The sequence below is a fragment of the Gopherus flavomarginatus genome, chromosome 1 (genome assembly GCF_025201925.1).
Source record: "Gopherus flavomarginatus isolate rGopFla2 chromosome 1, rGopFla2.mat.asm, whole genome shotgun sequence".
Lineage (NCBI taxonomy): Eukaryota > Metazoa > Chordata > Testudines > Testudinidae > Gopherus > Gopherus flavomarginatus.
Genome location: NC_066617.1, coordinates 242,867,571 through 242,891,920, shown reverse-complemented (window position 1 = coordinate 242,891,920; position 24,350 = coordinate 242,867,571). Strand labels below are relative to the sequence as shown.

The 24,350-nt window shown below is 42.2% G+C and overlaps 1 protein-coding gene across 2 annotated transcripts in view; it reads right to left on the bottom strand.

The window, feature by feature from the left end:
- LOC127039409 (arylsulfatase D-like) overlaps positions 1-24,350 on the bottom strand; it is a 39,802-nt gene that overhangs the window by 3,520 nt on the left and 11,932 nt on the right. For both annotated transcript variants that reach the window (XM_050933140.1, XM_050933151.1), the window contains exons 4-9: positions 19,182-19,304; positions 8,420-8,843; positions 5,981-6,117; positions 5,635-5,769; positions 3,594-3,756; positions 175-296 (exon numbers count right to left, since the gene is read on the bottom strand). In XM_050933140.1, coding sequence (XP_050789097.1) covers positions 175-296; positions 3,594-3,756; positions 5,635-5,769; positions 5,981-6,117; positions 8,420-8,843; positions 19,182-19,304 — 1,104 coding nt within the window. The remainder of the gene's footprint in view (positions 1-174; positions 297-3,593; positions 3,757-5,634; positions 5,770-5,980; positions 6,118-8,419; positions 8,844-19,181; positions 19,305-24,350) is intronic.

Genomic DNA, 24,350 nt, shown 5'->3' with positions numbered 1-24,350 from the left:
CCTGTGGACACTGCAGGTAAACAAACTGTCAAAGCCTGCCAGGGGCTTTCCCTACACAAGCGGCGACCCCTGTTTGAGAAACCCTGAGTTAGTGGTTGCTATGATGACTGCTCCTATGAGGAGAAAATATTTGCTAGAGTTTGTATCCCTCATGGGGAGAGTATCTATACTCACTGTCCTTTTGGTGCCATCGCACTGCGTGTAAGTATGACCCACAATAGTGAAACATGAACTCGTGCTCTGACTGTTGAACTTTTCCTTGTAGTAAAGGCATCAGGTTCCGGCCATCAACTACCCTGATGTGATGGAGATAAGAGAAGTCACCAAACTGGGACAATAAATATTGTATTTTTTACTCACTCCGCGGTAAAAAATTCTTAGTGCCACTGGCACTACATCTACAGAGTATATACAGATAAACATGTAAACAATTTCCCTGCTGCACTTGTCCTACATTTAGAATAGCTATTAGAGAAGTTAAGCAAATACTGTAAATCCCTAAATAAAATGCTTTTTAAAACAAAAATTCAAACTTATCCTGTTGAATTGTACACAAACATTTTTTACAAAGACTTAGTGCCTGTGGAAAATTAAGACCCCTATTCAGGAAAACATCCCTAATAAGAATAGCACTTAAGCATGCTTTCCTGAATAGAGATGGGTTTAAGCATATAAGTGCATCCCTGTATTGGGGCCTAAATTAGTATTTTAATAGTTTTCTTGTAATAACACTGGCAAGTAATTTCTCTCCTATGTATAAGCATTTCTAATATGTATTTCACAAATGGTATCTAGGTAAATTTTTCCGATACTTTACTTTTCCCCTTTTCTCCTAGAGCAAAATTTTCAAAAGCAGCTAAGTGTCTTAAGAGTCCCATTTTTAAGCACTTAGGTGCTTTTGAAAATATTACCCCGGCATGTATATTTCTGTCACTTCTGCAATTAGGAGCAGTGTGGCATTCGGGGGATGGCCTCCCCACTCACAACTTTCACCACACTCTTGTAGCGGTGAGTGTGGGGATATTGAACAGTAGGGATGAAATCCTAATCCCAATGAAGTCAGTGACAACTCTCTTATTGACCGCAAGGGGACCAGGATTTCACCCTAGATTCTACTGTCTTTCACAATACCAGTATTCTGCTGGAAGATGGTTGCCTCTCAGTTGCTAAGGGACCATAGGGCATCCACTTTCTGGCAACGCAGTAGTCAAGCCTAAGTGATCAAGAGAATGGGATTACAAATTGCAATTCCATTAATTTTGCCAACTCCCCCCTCTGTTACATCCATTGGGGTAAGGGCTGAGGCAGAGAGAGATGCTTTGGCCTCCTTCACGGATGGGAGGGTCATGGGTGGGCAATATTCGTAAGACAGAGAGCACTGCACTTGGCAGATTAAGTATATCGGAAGTAGATTCTTGACTGCCTGATTCTCTGCCCGGTGATGTAAGAACACATCTAGGCCTCTAGAGGAAGTTTGCTGGGAGCTCTCCTCACATTATTGAGATTTATCTTGCTCAGGGAGAGTAGCACATTTCACAGAACATGGCTGCTAAAAAGTGGGTTTCGAGCTGCACGGACCAATCGAAAGAGCTGCTCTTTTCTCATGGGGCACAGCTAGAGAAAGTCTCTCCACTCCATCTAGTGCTTGTTGTGGGAGAGCAAACAGCAAAGAGTAACATGGATAAAAAAAAGGCATGCTTTGGAAGATAAGATGTAAGGAGGAGGAGGTGCTACAGAGAGGGTTATAAGGAGAGGAGAGATTTATGGGTCCTTGTGGTGCGAGAGGGAGGAAAGCCCTCTACGGTTTCCACAGAACCTAGCAGGAATTGTCGCAACCCCTATATGGAACTCAGTCCCTTCCCGCTCCTCTATTTCCACCACAAGCCTCACTACTCGTAAGGGCCCATGTGGGGTCCATGTATGTCTGTTTGGCCCCTGCACTTTTATTACCCTAAGTGTTTTTAATTGGCTATACGTCTACACTGCAATAAAACAACAAGGGCTGGCCCCTATCCGCTGACTCGGGCAAGCAGGATTAGGGCTGCAAAATTGCACTGTGATGCCATATGATTGGAAAATGACGGTTTATATAATTAATATTGCCACTTGTTATGCAATTGCAACAAATCTTGTACAAAGTATGTTATGTAAGGTGTCAATGGAAATGTTATGATTTGATGAGTAGGATTATCCTGTTTATACACATGTATCATTTTGTATCTGAAGTTATGAATATCGGCTACAGAGATCTATATTTCAATTGTGTTTGCTCCTGGGATAACACCCACAAGGCAGTTTACGTCCAGTCTGTCCAACACATTGTGAATGAACTATTCAAATTGATGGCCCATTAAAGAACACTTAATTCTCACAGTGGGCCACAGATAAAGCGTGTCCCCCCCGGTGACCCTTCCTGTAGACGCGTTAGCCAAAATACAGGTAATGGCTTCTATGAGTCATCAAAGCATGCAAGGGCATGTGACAAGCTCATGTGACCCCAGACTCCATCTTGTGCCTGTAATTTTCCACAAAGTAAGATTGAAAGCATTCCCTCCACATGGGATAAGGTATACAGGACCCTGGAAGCATCTCCATTTTGCCTCTTTCCTGCTCTGATCTCTGGACTATGAATTTACACTAAAAGGAGCATTCCAACCAATGGACTGAGGACCTTCCAATCGTTTGGAAGTTACCAGAGACTTTACAAGCCAGCAGTCTGTAACATCACTGCTACAAACCTGATCCAAGAACTTTGCAACGTATGTATATGATTTCTTTGACTCTCTCCTTTTCTCTTATAAATAAACATTTACATATTAGATACTAAAGGATTGGCAACAGTGTGATTCTTGGGTAGGATCGGAGTTATATATTGATCTGGGTAAGTGGCTGATCAGAAGAACCCTTTGTTTAATGAAATTGGTTTTCAAAAACCACTCATCATAAAGTCTAGTGTCTGGATGGTGAAGTAAGGGCTGGAATGCCTAAGGAAACTGCATTTTTTATTTCTTTTTAACCAGTGTGGTAAGACAGAAGTTTACTTTTGTTACTGGCTTGGAATATCTAATGATAGAATAACCACCAGTTTGGGGGTGAGTCCAGCCTATTTCTCAGCAGTTTGTCCTGAATCTGGTCTTCTCAGATGTGACCCACTGAGGCATGGTGACATGCAATGTAGGCTTTTGGGCTTGGGCTAGAATCTGGGATCTGAGAATCAAGGGGGAAGGGTTTCAGAGCCTAGGGTCCATTCCATTTACACAGCAACGTTATAGCCCCCCAGTCTAGGCCCTGTGAGTCTAAGTCAGCTGACATGAGCCAGCTGTGGGTGTTTTATTGCAGTTGTAGACATATCCTTAATTAGTTCATTTCATATTCTCTGGGATTTCCTTGTTCTGACAACTATCCTACCTCCATGCGCTACATGCTATAACCCATAGTAATATCCTACTTTATGATTGTATAGCAGCAACATAAGCCATCAAAGCCCATTGCTTAGTGCATACCACACTATCAATGTCAAGTTTAGCAAGAGCATAAGCAGCAATATTATCATTACAGATATAAAAAGTGAATATACTTTGTTGTCTCCTTACCTGTCCTGGGGCACTGTCCCTCCACCCAGGTGAGCCACTGTGGGATAAATATCCATAAGGCTTGTAGGTTCATCAATAACTGTGTCAGCAGGAAAGACTCCTGGCCACCGAAGTATCCCTGGCACACGGATGCCTCCTTCCCAGCCTCCCATGCCTTTTCCACCTACAGCAAAGTGACATATAACAGTTACGACTCATTAACAGACATTAGACTTGTACATGAAATTAGACACAGATGGAAGCAGCACATTGCTCATCCCTAAGGTTTAATTCCATGGTTAAGTTTTGATTTCATAAACTTCAAGAGGGATGCACAGAATCACTCAAAAAATAAAAATCAAAACACACCCTCCAGAACTGGGAGGGTGTGTGTAATTAATGTCTTGTCTTGCAGCACGGGATAGATGGGAAACTGGGCAAGCAAACTTTCAAATATATGTTCTTCGGCAATAATTTTCTCTCTCTTTCCCCTCACATAGCTCCTCCTGCACTCAGCTGTTAGTCTGCATCCTTTTGTAGGGTCAGAATGGGGTGACAGGAAACTTTTAAGAGCCTACACCAAATAGCCCCATGGCCTAGCAAAGAGGGAGGGACTGGAAACACTCTGGGAACACACAAGACTGAAGGGGATGAAATACGTCTTAAAACGGCATTTAAAGAGCCTCATCCCCCATTTTAATTCAGAGTTTCAGTACAGACTGGTTCTGTTTAGACATGGGCTAACATTTTCAAAAGTGACTCTGGCATGTAGGATTTAGTCACTTAGGAGTCTAATACCCAAGTGCCTTTTTCACTTTTGAAAATGAGATTTAGGCTCTAAAGTCACTTAGGTGGTTTTGAAAAAAAGTTACCCAAGAACTTCAAGACCAGAAACATGAATCTGAATAATACAAAAGCTATCATATACCCTTATTTGAACTTTCAGTCAAATGATTTTCCCTAACCACATAGTACACAGGAATCAGACAGCTATAGAGAGAATAAGAATTCTACACAGATCAAGCATCAGGATGCTCAGACTGCCTACGTGCTGAAGAAAAGTTGTGTATTGTGGTACAGTTGGGTACACCCAATATAGTCATCAGGTTTCCATGTCTTTTAGCTGCTCACCATTGCAACATTGTTTCCCCCCGCCCTCCAAATCCCATCAGACTAATTCACCAAATCTATAACGTACTGCTTCCATTCAATGGCAGCAATCAAAGCCACTTTATCATCCAGCTGCATAAGGAAGAGCCAGGAGCTAGCAAAAGTTCCTCCTTCCCATCCCTGCAATTTCCAAAGCTCAGGGAGTCACAGTTTCAAGTCTTTGCCCCTGGCTGTGTACTTGGCAAGTGCTGCATGAAAAATCAGGCCAGGTTGCAAAATTAAAACAAGCTGCAGTTTGAAAAATGAAAACATTTACATTCTTTCTGATTGGCATTTGTTTTGTTTAGAGTATATTGAAAGCAACAAAACTGTGCAGTGATTGCCTTCTCACTGTAAGGGACAGCACACTCCTTTCCTTTTCTGTTCTGATTACCCATGTATCTGTGATTTTTGGGGCACAATAAGTAACCATAATCTAATTTGTCTGACTACATGGAAATCATTCACATTTACTATCTAGTAGGAATGATTCCATAAAATGCCACTGAAGCTTGTGAATGTCAAGAGCTTGTAAACACAAAGAAGAAAGCTTTTTTTGGTACCACTTCTCCTTACTATTTTCCCTTTCTCTCTACAAAAGATCAGTTAATAGCTAATTTAATACAAATATTTTTCCCTTCCATGAAGCCTTCCATCCAAGGAACAAACAATGATTTACAGGATTTATGCAAGCTTCATAATACCATTGTGAGACAGGCAAGTTTAATACCTTAATTTCAGAGAAACGAGATGGAGCATAGAGAGATTAGGTTTGCTGTCCATGGTTACACATGACATCTGTGCTAGAACCAGGAATAGAAACCAACTCACATTGAACCCATCAGTGTTAGTCAAGCAAATTAATTTTCTATTGTATTTCTTAACTTAAAAGAAATCGTACTGTTTTTCTTACCTTTATATATGCCATTCCAGCCACCTAGCTGAGTTTTTCCTTCTTGAGCCTCCAATTGTCCTCCATGGTCAGAGGCAAAATATGTGAATGTGTTGTTTTTCAAATCTTCCTTTTCAATAGCATCAAGAATTTTGCCTGTAAATTAAAGGACAGACAGAAAAACAGTCAAAAGTTTGCTATGAAACAAACAAAAAGATCAAGAGCTAAGAGAACTAAAGCTTTGCAGATCCCTTGCAGAGAACTTTAATAGCTTTTAAGACTCTAAAAGCTTGGTTGATATCAATATTGCACCTTTTAAAACCCACTGATACATTTAAAGAAAATCTCTTTCATAAAGGACACTTACCCACCAACCAATCCATTTCTTCTACATTGTCTCCATATAAACCGTGTCTGCTCTTCCCAAGAAATTTCTCCGTGGTGAAAAGGGGTGTGTGAACATGTAAAAAGGAAACGAAGAGGAGGAATGGTCCATGCTTGTTTCTTAAAAAATTAAATAAATATTTTTGTTGTGCACTTGGAAAATTCTGGAAGCTTTCACATTCACACAGAGTTTATAACTAGAACCATATTCATCCTGACATAATGCTTTTGACCTCAATTTGGCTGGTACGGAGCATTCTCTCTCGTAATGTGCACAGTGGATGACACTAGCTATTTTGGGGGGTAATGTCTCTCCCCAGAAGAGTTTGCATTACAATGCACCAAACAGTATATATTTTCAAAACAATTTCTTTAGTGAGAATAATCCCAGAACCCCCTCACAAGAGGGCTTTACATCAACACAAAGTTTAGCCATTTCCCACTCCATAGTAAAGAAAGAGTGTGGCACCACGGAAGGCTGTAAAGTGAGTGAAAGAAAAAAAAAAGGGACACATGATAATGGAACAGTTAGGCAGAAATAAATGTCAGACTTCAAGGTGTAAAACAGTTATCACATGTAGTCAGGAAGGGTAAATTTTTCAAAAAGATCCCTGACATAGGCTTCTAAGTCCAATTTTCAAAGCAACTTAGACACCTTTACTTACAAAAGTATTTAGATGCCTAAAGATGCAAATAGATGCCTAGAGGAATTTTCAAAAGTGCCTAAGTGAGTTAAGCATCTAACTGAGTGGTGGGCAAACTGCGGCCCGTGTGTCACATGCAGCCTATCAGGGTAATGTGATTGTGGGCCATGAGACATTTTGCTGATGTTGACCATCCACAGGCCCAGCCCCACGCAGCTCCCAGTGGCTGGGAACGGTGAACTGAAGCCAATGGAAGCTGCGAGAAGAAGCAGCCAGCACGTCCATGTGGCCTGCGACTTTCTGCAGTTCCCATTGGCTGGGAACAGCGAATCGCAGCCACTGGGAGCTGTGGGGGGATGGGTGGGGCTGTGGATGGTCAACATCAGCAAAATGTGTCACAGCCTGCAATCACATTACCCTGATGGGCCACATGTGGCCTGCGGGCTGAGATTGCCCACCACTGATTAACTCCTACTGAAACTCTTTCACTGAAAGTCAGTAGGACACAGGCGCCTAAGTGCCTATGCCACTTTTGAAAATGAGACTTAAGCACTTTTGAAATTTTTACCTGAAGTTTTGTCTGCTATGTATAGCACAGCACAGTTATCTGGATGTCTCATGGGGCTTTTCGCAGTTTGTTCCCTTCCAGATGAGCACCAAAAGGGATGAGCTGCTGCAGGAGGCAGGATACCTGACCAAATAGATCAAATGGTCAGATTTACTATGGTTAATTTGTCTATATTCTTATGTAAAAAAAAATAATGATGTCTGAAAGGGAGTAAGAGCCATATAAGCCACAGAGAGAATAGCCTAGCAACCGCTATAGGAGAATTGCTGGATTATGTAGTGCTGGACCAGAAACAGCCTTCCATTAACAGAGATGGGGGGCTGGCAAGAGAGAAAGAGCAGCCTGAGAGCTAAAAGAGGGGACTAGTAGTATGTGTGTATGTGAGGGGGAACAATAATGGAAACCTAAAAAATAAGTGATTGCCAAAGAGCATGTTTTATTTGCAGCAGTCTTGTGCTGTAATGGTGCCACTCTTCACTGGTATAGTTGAGAGCATAGACCATCAGGCTGCAGCCCATCACAAGCTCCCTTTAAACATTACTTATTCTCTCACAACAGCTTTTCAAAACCATTTAAGTGACTTTGGAGCATGCACCCCACCAATTTTCACTGGGACTTATGAGCCAAAATCATCTGGCACTTTTGAAAATCCCACTCATATGGGTCAGCAAGGTGGCCCCAATTCCTCAGTGACTTACGCCTCAGATGATACCATGGACTTTGGCCCAGTAGTCTTTCATGATAAATATGGAGAGAGAGATTTAGTTAGAAAAAATTTTTTAGACTTTGTCTGATAGCTGGGGAAGCTACACAGTGTTGTTTTGCAAATAAAAAAAAAAAATTGAAAAATGAGGCCTTAGTCACATATGTCACCTGGTTAAAGCTTCTCTTATTTGAAAAGCTCCAGGTAGTTCCAGATCCAGGATTGCTGAAACAAAGTCGAATCCTTGGTGTACTCATATGTTGTCAATACTCAAAATGCTCTCCCCATTAACATGTCATTCATACTGGTACTCTTTTCTTGGCTCCAGAAACCAAGTCAGTGAGCATGTGTTTGTGGGCAGAAATTTCTTATGTGCTTCAAAAATATTTGAAAAAGAATTATCCAGAGACATTAACAGCTTATGCAAAAAACCCGCTTGCACTGAGGATCTTAAAAACACTCCTGGGATCTTGTCTCCTTTAAGAAAAAAGGAAGGCCTTTAGTTACCTTTCAATAAATGAAACTGCTTCTTTAAGCATAAGGGCAGTCGTCCTTTCCAACTTCATAGGTTGTTCAGTAATGTCATAGTTCCTCATCAGGATGCAGTTCCAATATTGCACAAATCCATAACTGGAGTACCAGGAAGTGAAAAAAAGAGAGCCAGCTAAGGCAAAGCAGGCAACTATTTTCCAGCTGGCAGAGATCAAGCCAGTAAGCTTTCCAATGATAACTGTGAGCACAGCAAGGGCAATTATTTGAGTGTAAAGCCAGAGTTTGGCTTGAAGGGCTGCATCCAACTCAGGAGGTTTGTTTTTCTGACAGTTGTTTAGAAGAGTAAAAGGCATGCCATAAAAATAATCAAAACCATGGTTTGAAGGGTGGTGGCAGTGATCGTTGAGGGCTTCACAGTTCATACCCTGATGCCACTTCCCTGAAAGTTAAAGAAACAAAGAAAGGCAATTGTTAGGACTGGGATTTTCAAAGCAGCCTTAGGAGAGCTAAGTGCCCATTTAAATGGCAGTTGGGCATATAAAGCCCCTAGGTTCCTTTGAAACTCACAGTCTAAAACATTAAAAAGCACTTGTAAAAGATGGAGTTAGCACGCCCTGCAATGCATATGCCTGCTGTGCACAACTTGGAAGAAAAGCGATGGATTTCAATCGCTCCCTGTTTGTTATGACAAGCACAATAAAAGACTGTACAGGGCCTGAATCTAAAAAGGGATCTTCACAGGTGGATCCTTGCACCTATGGTGGAATTCCAGGGAAGCCAGTAGAACTCCATCCTGGCATAAGAGTTTCTGTGGACTCCCTAGGGGATCTTAGGGCCTTAGACTAAGCTACCCAGGGAAGGGATATATTTTGTAAAAATTATTATTCTGCATCTATGCAGCCATATAAGAAATGAGTACTGAAACATACTGCAGGAAACACATGTATCAACATTTGTGAAATAATAGTTTTCTACAAATGTACATAAGAACGGCCGTACTGGGTCAGACCAAAGGTCCATCTAGCCTAGTATCCTGTTTACTGACAGTGGCCAATGCCAGGTGCCCCAGAGGGAGTGAACCTAACAGGTAATGATCAAGTGATCTCTCTCCTGCCATCCATCTCCACCCTCTGACAAACAGAGTCTAGGGACACCATTCCTTACCCATCCTGGCTAATAGCCATTAATGGACTTAACAGCTTTTAAAAGAGAACTGGATAAATTCATGGAGATTATGTAGGCATTGTAACTATAATAAATGTAAAGTGAAAGGAATGCCACTAGTTTGCTATAATGTAACTCTTCCCCCAAAATAAATACCTGTTATTCTTTCAATTTTGGCATATGGCAATGTGTGATTCTGTTTATATATGTTTTATAAATAACCTACAAAAAACTATGTTAAAAGAACATTTTTAAGATTGCAAAGGCAAGCACTAAAAAGTTATTCCTGAACAAAGAAACATTTCCTATGTCCAAGTGCATTTAAGAAGGTTTATAAATCCACATGCAATGGTCTGCCTAAACTTAATTCCAAAATCCCTGTGCATTATAAGCCCCCTTCCCAAATAAGTCTTCTCATGTTGTCAGACACATACCAATATCCAATCCTCAGTGGGAGAAATGACTATTCTTTCTTCTGTATAAAACAGTATTACCTCCTAATCCCAAATTCTAACAGAAAATGCCCGATTTTCCTCTTGTTACAAATCCTATATAAGATGAATTTGCAAGCATTGCAAACTTTTTTCTTGTTGACTTGAAGCACAAAGAATTGCTTCCAGTTTATACAATTCTAGTAAGGGAATGTCTACACTGCAGCATAATCCTGGGCTCAGACTCGAGTCCAAATCCTCCTGCCAATCCTCTACATTCAAATCTCTAAGACTTGTGCTCAGACCTAGGGTCCTAGGACCTTCTGGAGCTGGAGAGTCCAAGCCTTTGTCAAGCCAGGATCCAGAGTTAGAGCCCTATTGCTTTGCAGTGTAGACACATCCCTGGTTAACTCATGTCCTTTGAGTCCGCCAAAAGTATCCTACAATTCCATGGGCCAACTTCCTTTGTCTTCTCTATCCCAACAATCTCCAGTCACCTCCAGTGAAAACGGAAGCCACCCCTTTTGGCGAGCAGCAAGTCGGTATTATACCTACCATTGTCTTCTGACCAGCAAGATGCAAAGATCATCAAAGAACCTTCTGTGTTTGCAATGGAAACTGAACTGAAAAAGCCTTTCGCAGAATGTGCTGCCTAATGATCATGGGAACACAGCCAGATTTTGGTAAATCACTGGTGCGAGGCTAGTAAAACCATAGATTTTAGTAAGACTACCTGGAATTATCCCACATATCAGCAGATAACTAAAAAGCTTGCAGCGCTGCAAATTTTCTGGACTGGTGAGCAAGGCAGGGAGTAGATTAAAAGGTTGAAGAGCAAATGCCGGAAGACCAGGGACCAGAACTGTACCTCAGGTAACCCATCAGCCAAATGCCCATTTTATGAGGTGTTTGATTAAGTGCTGGACACTGTCCCAGCACAGAGCTAACCGTGCTGCACAACGACATAGTCAGCTGGGATGGTGCCCTGCTGGCTCCTGAATCCATCATGTGAAATTCTTCATGCAAAAAAGTTCTGGATCCACTGCTGGTTATCCCAGTTCTGCGTGAAGATGAGATCCCACCAATCTGTGCTTGTGACCCTGTGTAGGAAGCGCTGGCATACGTGGGGGCAATGAGAGGCTATACCGAGTGTAGTGAGCAGCATCAGCCAGTGAGAGTCTGCCATGCCTGGGTACTACCCTTCACTGCCTTCTGCTCCATCATGAAATCAGTCAGGTGCCTTTGGTGGGTCAGAAAATGCCACCAAAATGTCCACCAGTGTCTCACAGAAGCTCTGCCCATTTCCTGACAGGAGTGAAAGCACTAGCAAGGGCAGTTCTTCAAAAGGTGCCTCCTTCACAATGCTGGCTCCAGTAGCTCAGAGCACACAAACAACAATGACTTCTCGGCAGGCTGTGTTGGCGGGCTGTTCAAACTTCCTCTAACATGCAGGGTGGACAGTCAAGTTTTCCCACAGTGCATCATAGTCAAAGGGCTAGAGCAACCACATTTTGGGAGGGTGCTGGGGAGTCTGAGATATGGCTGGTTTGACTCAGGGATGTGTGCTGCAGTGTAGATGCCAGAGCCCCAGTTTCACGCCCAGATTAGAAAATTTTTAACATAGGGTTAAGAATCAGTGTAAGCCCCAGGTTTTCAGCTCACTCGAGTTCCACTAACCCTGGGATTACCCTCAGACTGTAAACTCTTTGAGGCAGAGACTGTTTTTTTTTCTTTGCATAGGAATCCCTGGTCTATGACAGGACATAGGTGGTACTGAAATACTAATTATTATTAATAATAAGAAACTGCAACACAAATTCAAAACAGCATTTTGTACAGCATGACAATTATCATCGACAACGCACTCAGACCATCTTGTTTTAAAAAAGACCACCTACAGGACAAAAAAATTAGGTCCATTTAAATATGCTAACTCAGGTGTAGGAACAGTCACACCATCTATCTTTTTGGGTGCTAAATGTTAAATACAAGATAAATAGAACTGTTGACAGTAGAAAATCTTTTTCGTCCAAAAATAATGTAAACAGGAGCCAGATATTCAAGATGACAGAATACAGCAGAGCAATATACTGTAAAGTACTGGGTGACATGAAAAATACACGCAATTACAAAAGTTGTGTCAGTGATTAATTTTTAACTAATGCAACCCACTTGGCTCATCTCTCCTTAAAATAGTTCAATTGTTAATCTAATACAGGAAATAAGTTACTCAATTTCTCTTAATTCTTTTATACTTGTCAATCAAAATTCTACAGTGACCATAACAGCTGTTTGGATGTCATAATACTGAAAATACTCTAGCATGGTGCCCTAATAAAAGGGCAAATAGAAGCCTTCCCCACCTCAGCTGGAATAGAAGGCCCTAAATTCAGCAAAAACTGTATCGTACCTCCATCCGAGCAGGCCTCCCCATGATACGGCCCATTTTCTCAGGACTAGATCATTTATCTAGCACACAGCCTAAAGAGCAAATAGAGCTCTCAATGTTCTTAAAAACGAAGTTTGCAACTATGTTAATACTAAATTTGGTTCCTCCATTATCTCACTTTTTAATTAAAAAAAAATGTGGGTTACATACTTTGGTATGTATTAACCCCAGAACATTCTGAAAGGTTCACGAGTCTCAAAAACTTTAGATCCATCAAAATTCACCTTGCAATCAAGTGAGACAAAATGCAAAGAATCTTCCATCAGTGTCAAAAACAGACAACTACCCAAAGAAGGATAATTTTAATTTACTAACAGAGCCAACGGCCAAAATGAAAGTGGTCACTGAGTTTGCATTGGGAGCTGTTAAGACGCCACTTTTTTCTTGCTGAGAAAATATCTGAGTTTAAAATAACCTTTACAGAGGGAAAAAAATGAAGGTAATGGTTAGCAAGTATGGAACAGTCCAGTGAAAGGGTGAAATTCACCTAAATCAATCAGCACAAAAATATTCTGATGAAAAATCAAAATATCCTCTTTTTTCATGATGATTCATCAATAAGCAAATTCAAGTGATTTCATGTCCTAGGATTTTTTGGCATCTCTACTTGTGTGTCTATATACTGGTATTTTATTGTTTGCTTTTATTCTGTGATCTGTAAATAAATAAATAAATTCCTGGATTAGTCTTCAGACAAAAGCACCTGCTCTTCTCACCTATCATTAGGGGTTACAAAGGCAAACAGTACCAATGACTTGACTTCTATGCTATAGCATCAAACTCTTAAATAGTACTTCACATTTTTAAATGCTACTTAATAATCCAGAGACAGAACAAGCTATTTCTGAACACGGCTTGGCTCACCTGTCTATGAGTGGGGAACATATTATATTAGCCAGTTACGTACTACCTACTTGCTGTTAATTTCTATATCCCTTTTCCCCTCCAAAGCCAAACAAAATGTTTAAAGTCCTTCTTTTGTTGGATATGTGTGTGTGTGTCTCTCTCTCTCTCCATATGTATATCAAAGGAAGCACTGAGAGAGTTCTGTTAAGCTTTTAAAAAGCTCCTGGACCTAGTACAATGCTCAGTTGTTCTAACCATTGTAACCACGCCACTTCTTGTGACATTTTTTACTTCTCCTATTTTATGCTCCATTGGGTACAGATGATTAAATGTCCAATAGTATTATTTGCTCTCTGGGGTGGGGACTGTCTTTTCATTCTGTGTGGGTAAAGCACCTACCACATTAGGGGCACAAGCCCCAATTGGGAGTCTCTAGGTCTTACCACACTACAAATATTAAATAGTACTAGTTTGTTACAATATAGGATGAGTTTAAAGTTATCATAAATAGAGAGGCAGTGTTTCCTAATGGATGGAGCACTGGATGGTGACTCAGGAAATCTAGGTACTCATAGACTTCAGGGTCAGAAGGGACTAATATGATCATCTAGTCTGACCTCCTGCACAAAGCAGGCCACAGAACCCCTAACCTATGTCTGAGTTAATGAAGTCTTCAAATTGTGGTTTGAAGACCTCAAGCTGTAGAGAATCCACCAGCAAGTGACCTATGCCCAACGCTGCAGAGGAAGGTGAAAAAATTCCAGAGCCTCTGCCAATCTGCCCTGCAGGAAAATTCCTTCCCGACCCTAAATATGGCGATCAGTTAAACCCTGAGCATGTGGGCAAGACTCACCAGCCAGCACTCAGGAAAGAATTCTCTGCAGTAACTCAGATCCCATCCCATCCAACATCCCATCACCAACCACTGGGCATACTTACCTGCTGATAATCAAAGATCAATTGCCAAAATTAAGCTATCCCATCATACCATCCCTTCCATAAACTTATCAAGCTTAGTCTTAAAGCCAGATATGTCTTTTGCCCCCACTACTCCCCTTGGAAGGCTATTCCAGAACTTCACTCCTCTAATGGTTAGAAACTGTCATCTGATTTCAAGTCTAAACTTCCTAGTGTCCAGTTTATACCCATTTGTTCTTGTGTCTACATTGGTACTAAGCTTAAATAATTCCTCTCCCTCTCTAATATTAATCCCTCTGATATATTTATAAAGAGCAAGCACATCCCCCCTCAACCTTCTTTTGGTTAGGCTAAACAAGCCAAGCTCTTTGAGTCTCCTTTCATAAGACAGGTTTTCCATTCCTGGGATCATCCTAGTAGTCCGTCTCTGAACCTGTTCCAGTTTGAATTCATCCTTCTTAAACATGGGAGACCAGAACTGCACACAGTATTCCAGAGGAGGTCTCACCAGTGCCTTATATAACAGTACTAACACCTCCTTATCTTTGCTGGAAATACCTCGCCTGATGCATCCTAAAATCGCCTGATGAATCCTAAAACTGCATTAGCTTTTTTAACGGCCATATCACATTGGCGGCTCATAGTCATCCTGTGATCAACCAATACTCCAAGGTCCTTCTCCTCCTCTGTTGCTTCCAATTGATGTGTCCCCAATTTATAACTAAAATTCTTGTTATTAATCCCTAAATGCATGACCTTGCACTTTTTACTATTAAATTTCATCCTATTACTATTACTCCAGTTTACAAGGTCATCCAGATCTTCCTGTATTATATCCCGGTCCTTCTCTGTGTTAGCAATACCTCCCAGCTTTGTGTCATCCGCAAACTTTATTAGCACATTCCCGCTTTTTGTGCCAAGGTCAGTAATAAAAAGGTTAAATAAGATTGGTCCCAAAACGGATCCCTGAGGAACTCCACTAGTAACCTCCTTCCAGTCTGACAGTTCACCCTTCAGTACAACCCGTTGGAGTCTCCCGTTTAACCAGTTCCTTATCCACCTTTCAATTTTCATACTGATCCCCATCTTTTCCAATTTAACTAATAATTCCCCATGTGGAACCGTGTCAAATGCCTTACTGAAATCGAGGTAAATTAGATCTACTGCATTTCCTTTGTCTAAATAATCTGTCACCTTCTCAAAGAAGGAGATCAGGTTGGTTTGGCACGATCTACCTTTAGTAAAACCATGTTGTAATTTGTCCCAACTACCATTGACATCACTGTCCTTAACTACTTTCTCCTTCAAAATTTTTTCCAAGACCTTACATACTACAGATGTCAAACTAACAGGCCTATAGTTACTCGGATCACGTTTTTTCCCTTTCTTAAAGATTGGAACTATGTTAGCAATTCTCCAGTCGTACGGTACAACCCCTGAGTTTACCAATTCATTAAAAATTCTTGCTAATGGGCTTGCAATTTCATGTGCCAGTTCCTTTAATATTCTTGGATGAAGATTATCTGGGCCCTCCGATTTTGTCCCATTAAGCTGTTCAAGTTTGGCTTCTACCTCAGATGTGGTAATATCTACTTCCATAGCCTCATTCCCATTTGTCATCTTTCTATTATCCATAAGCTCCTCATTAGCCTTATTAAAGACTGAGGCAAAGTATTTATTTAGATATTGGGCCATGCCTAGATTATCCTTAAGCTCCATTCCATCCTCAGTGTTTAGCGGTCCCACTTCTTCTTTCTTTGTTTTCTTATTTATATGGCTATAGAACCTTTTACTATTGATTTTAATTCCCTTTGCAAGATCCAACTCTACATGGCTTTTAGCCTTTCTCACTTTATCCCTACATGTTCTGACCTCACTAAGGTAGCTTTTCTTGCTGATTCTGCCCATCTTCCACTCCTTGTAGGCGTTCTGCTTTTTCTTAATCACCTCTCTGAGATGCTTGCTCATCCAGCTTGGTCTACAACTCCTGCCTATGGTTTTTTTTCCCCTTTCTTGGGATGCAGGCTTCTGATAGTTTCTGCAGCTTCGACTTAAAGTAATTCCAGGCCTCCTCCGCATTTAGATCCACAAGTTCTTCAGTCCAATCCACTTCCCTAACTAATTCCCTTAATTCTTTAAAGTTAGCCCTTTTGAAGTCAAAAACCCTAGTCCCAGATCTATTTTTGTTTATCCTTCCATCTAGTTTGAACTGAATTAGCTCATGACCACTCGAACCAAGGTTGTCCCCTACAACTATTTCTTCTATGAGGTCCTCACTACTCACCAAAACCAAATCTAAAATGGCATCCCCTCTTGTTGGTTCTTCAACTACTTGGTGAAGAAATCCGTCAGCTATCACGTCCAGAAAAATCTGAGCCCTATTATTTTTACTAGCACTTGTCCTCCAGTCTATATCTGGGAAGTTAAAGTCTCCCATGATCACACAATTCCCATTAGTGTTTACTTCATTAAAAACATTAGAGAGGTCTCTATCCATATCCAAATCAGATCCCGGCGGTCTGTAGCACACCCCAAGCACTATCTCAGAGGAGGCTCTAGCAGCTCTCTTTCCCAGTGTGATTTTTGCCCAGACAGACTGTCTTATCCATTCCATCACTTCTTATTTCTTTACAGTTAACCTCATCATTGATATACAATGCTACTCCAGCACCTTTGTCTTTATTTCTGTCTTTCCTAAACATCACATAGCCTTCAATACCTGTACTCCAGTCATGACTACTATTCCACCATGTTTCTGTTATCTCTATAATATCCGGTTTCACTTCCTGCACCAGTAGCTCTAGTTCCTCCATTTTGTTTCCTAGGCTCCTCGCATTAGCGTACAGACATCTTAATTTTTGCCGTTTGGTTTCACTGACATTCTTTACCCTGTTAGGCACAGACATTCTACCACCAGCATCACCTGTTAGACTGGTATCTACACTACCCTTCCTCCTTATGTCAATTCTTCTGTCCACGGCTGTATCCCCTCTTACTTTGTTTTCTTCCCTCTCAAGATTAAATTCTGGTGTGGAGATCACCTGGACATCTCCCAACCATCTCCCCCAAATTCCTAGTTTAAAGCTCTCTTAATCAGTTGGGCGAGCCTCCATCCTAGAAGTCTATTTCCTTCCTTACTCAGGTGAAATCCATCCCAAGAGAACAGTCTTCTGTCCATAAATGCTTCCCAGTGGCTGTACATCCAAAAGCCCTCCTTATAGCACCACTGCCTGAGCCATCTCTTGATCGCCATAATCTTTTCACACCTTTGTTGCCCTTCTCTAGGAACCGGCAGAATCCCACTGAAGATCACCTGAGCCTCGATTTCCTTAAGGGTCTTCCCCAGTCTGGCATAGTCTCCCTTGATATGTTCCAGCAAGAATCTAGCCATATCATTCATTCCCACATGAAGGACAATCAACCAATTCTTTCCCACTACATTAGGATCCTTTTCAGCCTCAGATCCACATCCCGTATCTTAGCACCCGGCAGACAGCACACCCTTCTGTTCTCTGGATCAGCTCTAGTTACAGGCCTGTCTATTCTTCTCAGTAAGGCATCCCCAATCATGTAGACTTGCCTTTTCCTGGTGACAGTGTGATTCTCTGGTCTATCCCCTGAGCCCCCTGGCTGCAAGTCCTCTCGATTCCTATTCACCCTTACAATCCTCCTGGGGCTCATATTTGGTGTTGCCTCCATTGACTCCTCCCCTCTTCCTGTAAGACTAGCAGCTCTTCTCTTTTTCCTTGCCCTCTCTCCTTCAGCGGCCACCTGCTGTACCCCTTCTTCATTTTCCAACTCTGCAAACCTGTTCCTGAGTTCTATTTCTCCTTCACTGGCCCGTCTTTTCCTCTGCCCGGTTCTCTTAGTCACATGCTTCCACCGTCAACTTTGCTCACCTAGCAGTCTCTCCTCAGAATTCTTTGGTCCTGCTTCCATCTGCAAGTCTGAGCTTATCCCTTCAGCCTCCTCATGTCTTTGCTCCATCATCTGCTCAAACCCCCTTCTAAACTCGACCAGAGTTTCCACCTGCATCTCCAGTCCTCGGATCTTTTCTTCCATCAGCTCTTTCAGGCAGCACTTCATGCAGACAAAACTCTTTTCAGGTACCCCCTCCAGGATCATGTACATGCCTCAGCTTCCACATCCAGTCATCCTCATTGTGTCTTTCACTGCTGCCTCTGTATCGGTCAAAGCCTTCCCACCTAAAACCTGGTAGTCCAAGAAACACAAAACAAAACAAACCCCCAACAGGCACCAGAACACTGGCAGACCACCACCCACTCCCTTAACTAGCCTGTCAGTTCCTCTGCCTAGGTCTCTTAATCTCCCTCACAACCTCCCCCTGTAAACTCCCCTGTTTGCTGGCTGTCTGTGCCGCTGCAGCTGTCTATGCCGCTGCCTGACTGGCTGGCTACTTTTATAGGACCCCTAGGCAGGTAAGCCCCGCCCCCTAAACAGGGCTCAGCTTCTCTCCCAGCACACTGCCCCTAGCAGTCTCCACACATACAAACTACACAATACAATACACCAAATACAAAAACCTGCTCCTCCAAGAGAACTCCCTCTGAAACTCCCTGTTTACAGCTCTGTTTGCTGTTCTATTCCTGGCTCTGCCACAGGCCTGCTGGGTGACCGTGGGCAAGTCCCATGCCTCAGTTTCTCCATTTGTCAAATGGAGATAATAATACTGACCTACTTGGTAAAGCACTTTTGAGATCTACTGATGAAAAACACTACATAAGAGCTAGATGATCACGATAGTCCCTTCTGGCCTCAAAGTCTATAAGGTATTATTACTACTATTATTAATATAGACACCTGCATTTATTAGTTATTTTTTCACCTGCTCGGAGCTACACATGTGTGACTGACAGACAGCTGAGAGAAAATAAAAACCCAAAGAGTCTCCCAAACATTCGGGTAATCATTCCTGTGCCAACTCATGATAAAACATATTCCTACATACCTATAAGTCCCGTGGTGTAACCCTGCTGACGCAGTACCTTGGCAAAAGTGGTTTCATTTACAGGAAGTCCTCCTGACCCAGCATTCCACAGCAGGGCACGATACCTATTACTGGAAGCCATGCCTGCAGTACATAACAAAGTACATCTAGTTATTTTGTGCTTGATTTTTCATTGTTTTCATTTTTAGGCCACACTCCTGCCAAGATTTAAGCTGGGTTAGGTAACATCTTTTATTGGACCAACTTCTGTTGGTGAGTGAGACAGAAGAGCTCTGTGTTAGCTCAAAAGCTAGTTTCTCTCATCAATGGAAGTTGGTCCAATGAAAGATATTACTTCATTCACCTTGTCTCTCTAATGTACTGGAACCAACACAGCTATAACTACACTGCATAGAAGATTTATGCATGTACTTAACTTTGAAACTAGTGGAACTATTCATGGAGCATAAAGTACAGCCACATAAGTCTTGCAGGATCAAGGCCATAAGAATAAAAAGTAGAAGTCCCAAATTGTTTATATACTAAGGGACGTATTTGCACCACAATCATTATTGCGGTAACCAAGCACTTCAGTGAGTCAAGAACAAAGCAAGACAATATTTTACAATAAACAAATAATATTTGGCACTGTTTTTTTGCATTAGAGAGGAGGGATGGCCTATGCTTTAGGGCATTAACTTGGGAATTGGGAAGCCTGGGTTCCATTCCCTGCTCTGTCACAGACAGCTGTATTGAGCTCAGGGTAGTGCCACGTGACTTGCAGAATTCCTAAGATTGTACTTATAGCTAAGAAAAGGGGAAAAAAAAGTGATCCGGGGAAATAACAAACCAGTTAGTTTGTCCTCAATAGTATACAAGGCTTTATAACAAATTGTGAAGGACAGAATAATTAAATTAAACAAGGGAAATGGAAAAGGGGATGTAACGCAACAAAGGTTTGCCAAAGATAGCTCATGTAAATCTAACCTGATTTTGAGAGAAAATAACTGATTTTTAGATAAGGGAAGTGCAGTAGATCTAATATACTTGGACTTCAGTGAACCATTTGACATGGTACCACCTGAGAAATTTTTAGTTAAATTAGGGAAGGGGGGGATCAGTACAAGCATTGTAAGGTGGATGTGGAATTGTCTAAAAGGGGAGAAGGCATCAGGTTGTGCTGAAAGGTGAATTATTGGACCAGAGCGAGGTTACTAGGGGAGTTCCTCAAGGATCAGTCTTGGGACCAATCTTATTCAATATTTTTATTAATGACCTTGGTACAAAAAAAGTAAAAAAGTGTGCTAATAATCATCATTTGCTGATGATACATAGTTGGGAGGCATCATCAATACGGAGGAGGATTGGAATGTTACCCAGGAACATCTGGATGACCTGGAAGACTGGAGTGATACAAATGGGATGAAATTCAACATAAGACACTTCAGGTCTAATAATAAGAATTTCTGCTACAAGCTGAGATCTCATCAGTAGGAAGTGACAGAGGAGGGGAGAGACCTGGGTGTGGGGTCAATCACAGGATGACTATGAGTCACCAACGTGATATGGCTGTGAAAAAGGCAAATGCAATCCTAGGATGTATCCGGCGAGGCATTTCCTGTAGAAATTGAGAAGTATTAATGCTATTGGACAAGACCTCATTTGTAATACTGTGTGCAATTCTAGTCATCCATGTTCACGAAATATTATTTTAAACTGGAACAGGTGCAGATAAGAGCTAATTGAATGATCAGGGGAATGGAGAGCCTCTCTCATGAGAAGACACTTGGCTTGGCTTGTTTAGTCTAGCAAAAAGAAGGTCAAAAGGGAATATGATTGCTCTCTATACGTAAAGGAGTAAATACCAGGGAAAGTGAAGAGCTGTTTAAGCTAAAGGACAATGTCGGCCCAAGAACAGTTAGATATAAACTCACCATGAACAAATTCAGTCTGGAAATTAGAAGAATGTTTCTAACCATCAGAGGGGTGAGGTTCTGGAACAGCCTTCCAATAGTCGTTGAAGGGCAAACAACTTAACTAGTTTCAAGAGAGAGCTGGACAGATTTAGGAGTGCAATTGTCTGCCAAAATTACTTGTGATGGTAGGAGAATCTCAGCAATCCTGGGGCTGACATCTGGTTTATGTCTTATGTTCCTAAAGGTCATGTTTCAGGCTTTCAGCTGTCCACCTGCAAGGATCAGGAAGGGAACCCCATACCCCAATGTATTGTGTTGGGAGGTTTTTTTGTTTGTTTTTTAATCTTCCTCTGAAGCATCAGGAATGGCCAAGCTGGAGACGGGACATTGGACAGAGTGGGTCAGGGCTCTGAGGTGGCACCAAGCATTCGCTCTCTCAGATATGTGTGGCTGGCTGGTTCTTGCTCACATGTTAAGGGTCAGAATGATACTGTATGAGCAGTTGGGAAGGAATTTTCTTCCGTCAGATTGGCAGTGACCTTAGGAGGGGGTTTCACCTTCTTCTGCAGCATGTGGGTCACCTGCCAGAATTTTCTGGGTATATCTCACTCAGTCTTTTTCATATCACTGCAGGAGCCCCAGGCTCTGGTGCACATCGTCCCTCTTCATTCTCTGCCTGTGACACATAATAGTCTCGTGTGGGTTGTAATCCTTTGGCCTAATTTCAGTTGTTGGGTTTAGTGTGTGGATGCTGGGTGGCGTTGATGGCCTGTGATACACAGGAGCTCAGACGAGGTTATCCCTTCTGGCCTTAGTCTTGTTTTGCCTCAGTTCCCTTTTTGAAAAATGCGGATAATATTTCCCTACATTGAAGGTTGCAAGGCACTCAGTAATGCCTTGCCCTAATGAGGCCAGATAGATCTCCACCCAAGAATCTCAGAATTCATCACAAACGTCAATTAAGTCTCATGACACCCTTGTGAGGCAGATAAATATTATTCATTCTGCAGGAAGGAATGAAACCCAGTCCCTAGGTTTTAAACACAAAAGTATACTTATCTCCTCCATATCTTTGGCTTACACAAATTTAGGCTAGCTAAGACCAATGTCAAATCTGCATACCACACAATTTATAACTCTCACATATTTTGTGCTAGTGTTCACATTTGTATCAGCTTAAAAGGCACTTCTATAGTTCTGTAGTTAGAAGGCCTGCAAATGACATATGAGTATATGATAAAGACACAACCACTCAAAACAGCACAGGGAAGTCAAGTTCTTCCTCAAGAGACTGCCAGGACCACAAAGAACAGTTAGCTGTCAACAATATCTTGAAAAGCTAAAAGTTAACATATTTGATCTCTTTATAGGGTCAAATCACAACTAGAGTCTATAAAATAGCTGTCAAGTATCAGAGGGGTAGCCGTGTTAGTCTGGATCTGTAAAAGCAGCAAAGAGTCCTGTGGCACCTTATAGACTAACAGACGTTTTGGAGCATGAGCTTTCGTGGGTGAATACCCACTTCGTCAGATGCATGTAGTGGAAATTTCCAGAGGCAGGCTAGAGATAATGACGTAGTTCAGTCAGGGAGGATGAGGCCCTGTTCTAGCAGTTGAAGTGTAAAAACCAAGGGAGGAGAAACTGGTTTTGTAATTGGCAAGCCATTCACAGTCTTCGTTTAATCCTGAGCTGATGGTGTCAAATTTGCAGATGAACTGAAGCTCAGCAGTTTCTCTTTGAAGTCTTGTCCTGAAGTTTTTTTGCTGCAGGATGGCCACCTTAAGGTCTGCTATAGTGTGGCCAGGGAGGTTGAAGTGTTCTCCTACAGGTTTTTGTATATTGCCATTCCTAATATCTGATTTGTGTCCGTTTATCCTTTTCCGTAGCGACTGTCCAGTTTGGCCGATGTACATTGCAGAGGGGCATTGCTGGCATATGATGGCATATATTACATTGGTGGACGTGCAGGTGAATGAACCGGTGATGGTGTGGCTGATCTGGTTAGGTCCTGTGATGGTGTCGCTGGTGTAGATATGTGGGCAGAGTTGGCATCGAGGTTTGTTGCATGGATTGGTTCCTGAGCTAGAGTTCCTATGGTGTGGTGTGCAGTTACTGGTGAGAATGTGTTTCAGGTTGGCAGGTTGCCTGTGGGCGAGGACTGGCCTGCCACCCAAGGTCTCTGAAAGTGTGGAATCATTGTCCAGGATGGGTTGTAGGTCCCTGATGATGCATTGGAGAGGTCTTAGCTGGGGACTGTATGTGATGGCCAGTGGAGTCCTGTTGGTTTCTTTCTTGGATTTGTCTTGCAGTAGGAGGCTTCTGGGTAAACGTCTGGCTCTGTTGATCTATTTCCTTATTTCCTCGTGCGGGTATTGTAGCTTTTGAGAATGTTTGGTGGAGATTTTGTAGGTGTTGGTCTCTGTCTGAGGGGTTAGAGCAGATGCGGTTGCACCTCAGTGCTTGGCTGTAGACAATGGATCGTGTGATGTGCCCGGGATGGAAGCTGGAGGCATGAAGGTAGGCATAGCGGTCGGTAGGTTTCCGGTAAAGGGTGGTGGTAATGTGACCATCACTTAATTGCACCGTGGTGTCTAGGAAGTGGACCTCCCGTGTAGATTGGTCCAGGCTGAGGCTGATGGTGGAGTGGAAGCTGTTGAAATCGTGGTGGAATTTTTCCAGAGACTCCTTCCCATGGGTCCAGATGATGAAGATGTCATCAATGTAGCGTAGGTAGAGAAAAGGCGTGAATGGACGAGAGCTGAGGAAGCATTGTTCCAGGTCAGCCATAAAAATATTGGCATACTGTGGGGCCATGCGGGTGCCCATAGCTGTGCCACTGATCTGGAGATATATATTGTCATCAAATTTGAAATAGTTGTGTGTGAGGATAAAGGCACAGAGCTCAGCAGCCAGTTGTGCTGTGGCATCATCAGGGATACTGTTCCTGACAGCTTGTATTCCATCTGTGTGTGGGAAGTTCGTGTAGAGAGCCTCTACATCCATGGTGGCTAGGATGGTGTTTTCTGGAAGGTCACCAATGCATTGTAGTTTCCTCAGGAAATCAGTGGTGTCACAGAGATAGCTGGGAGTGCTGGTAGCATAGGGTCTGAGTAGAGAGTCCACATATCCAGACAGTCCTTCAGTGAGAGTGCCAATGCCCGAGATGATGGGGCGTCCGGGATTTCCAGGTTTTTGGATCTTGGGTAGTAGATAGAATAACCCTGGTTGGGGCTCTAAGGGTATGTTGATTTGTTCCGGTGTTAGTGTAGGGAGT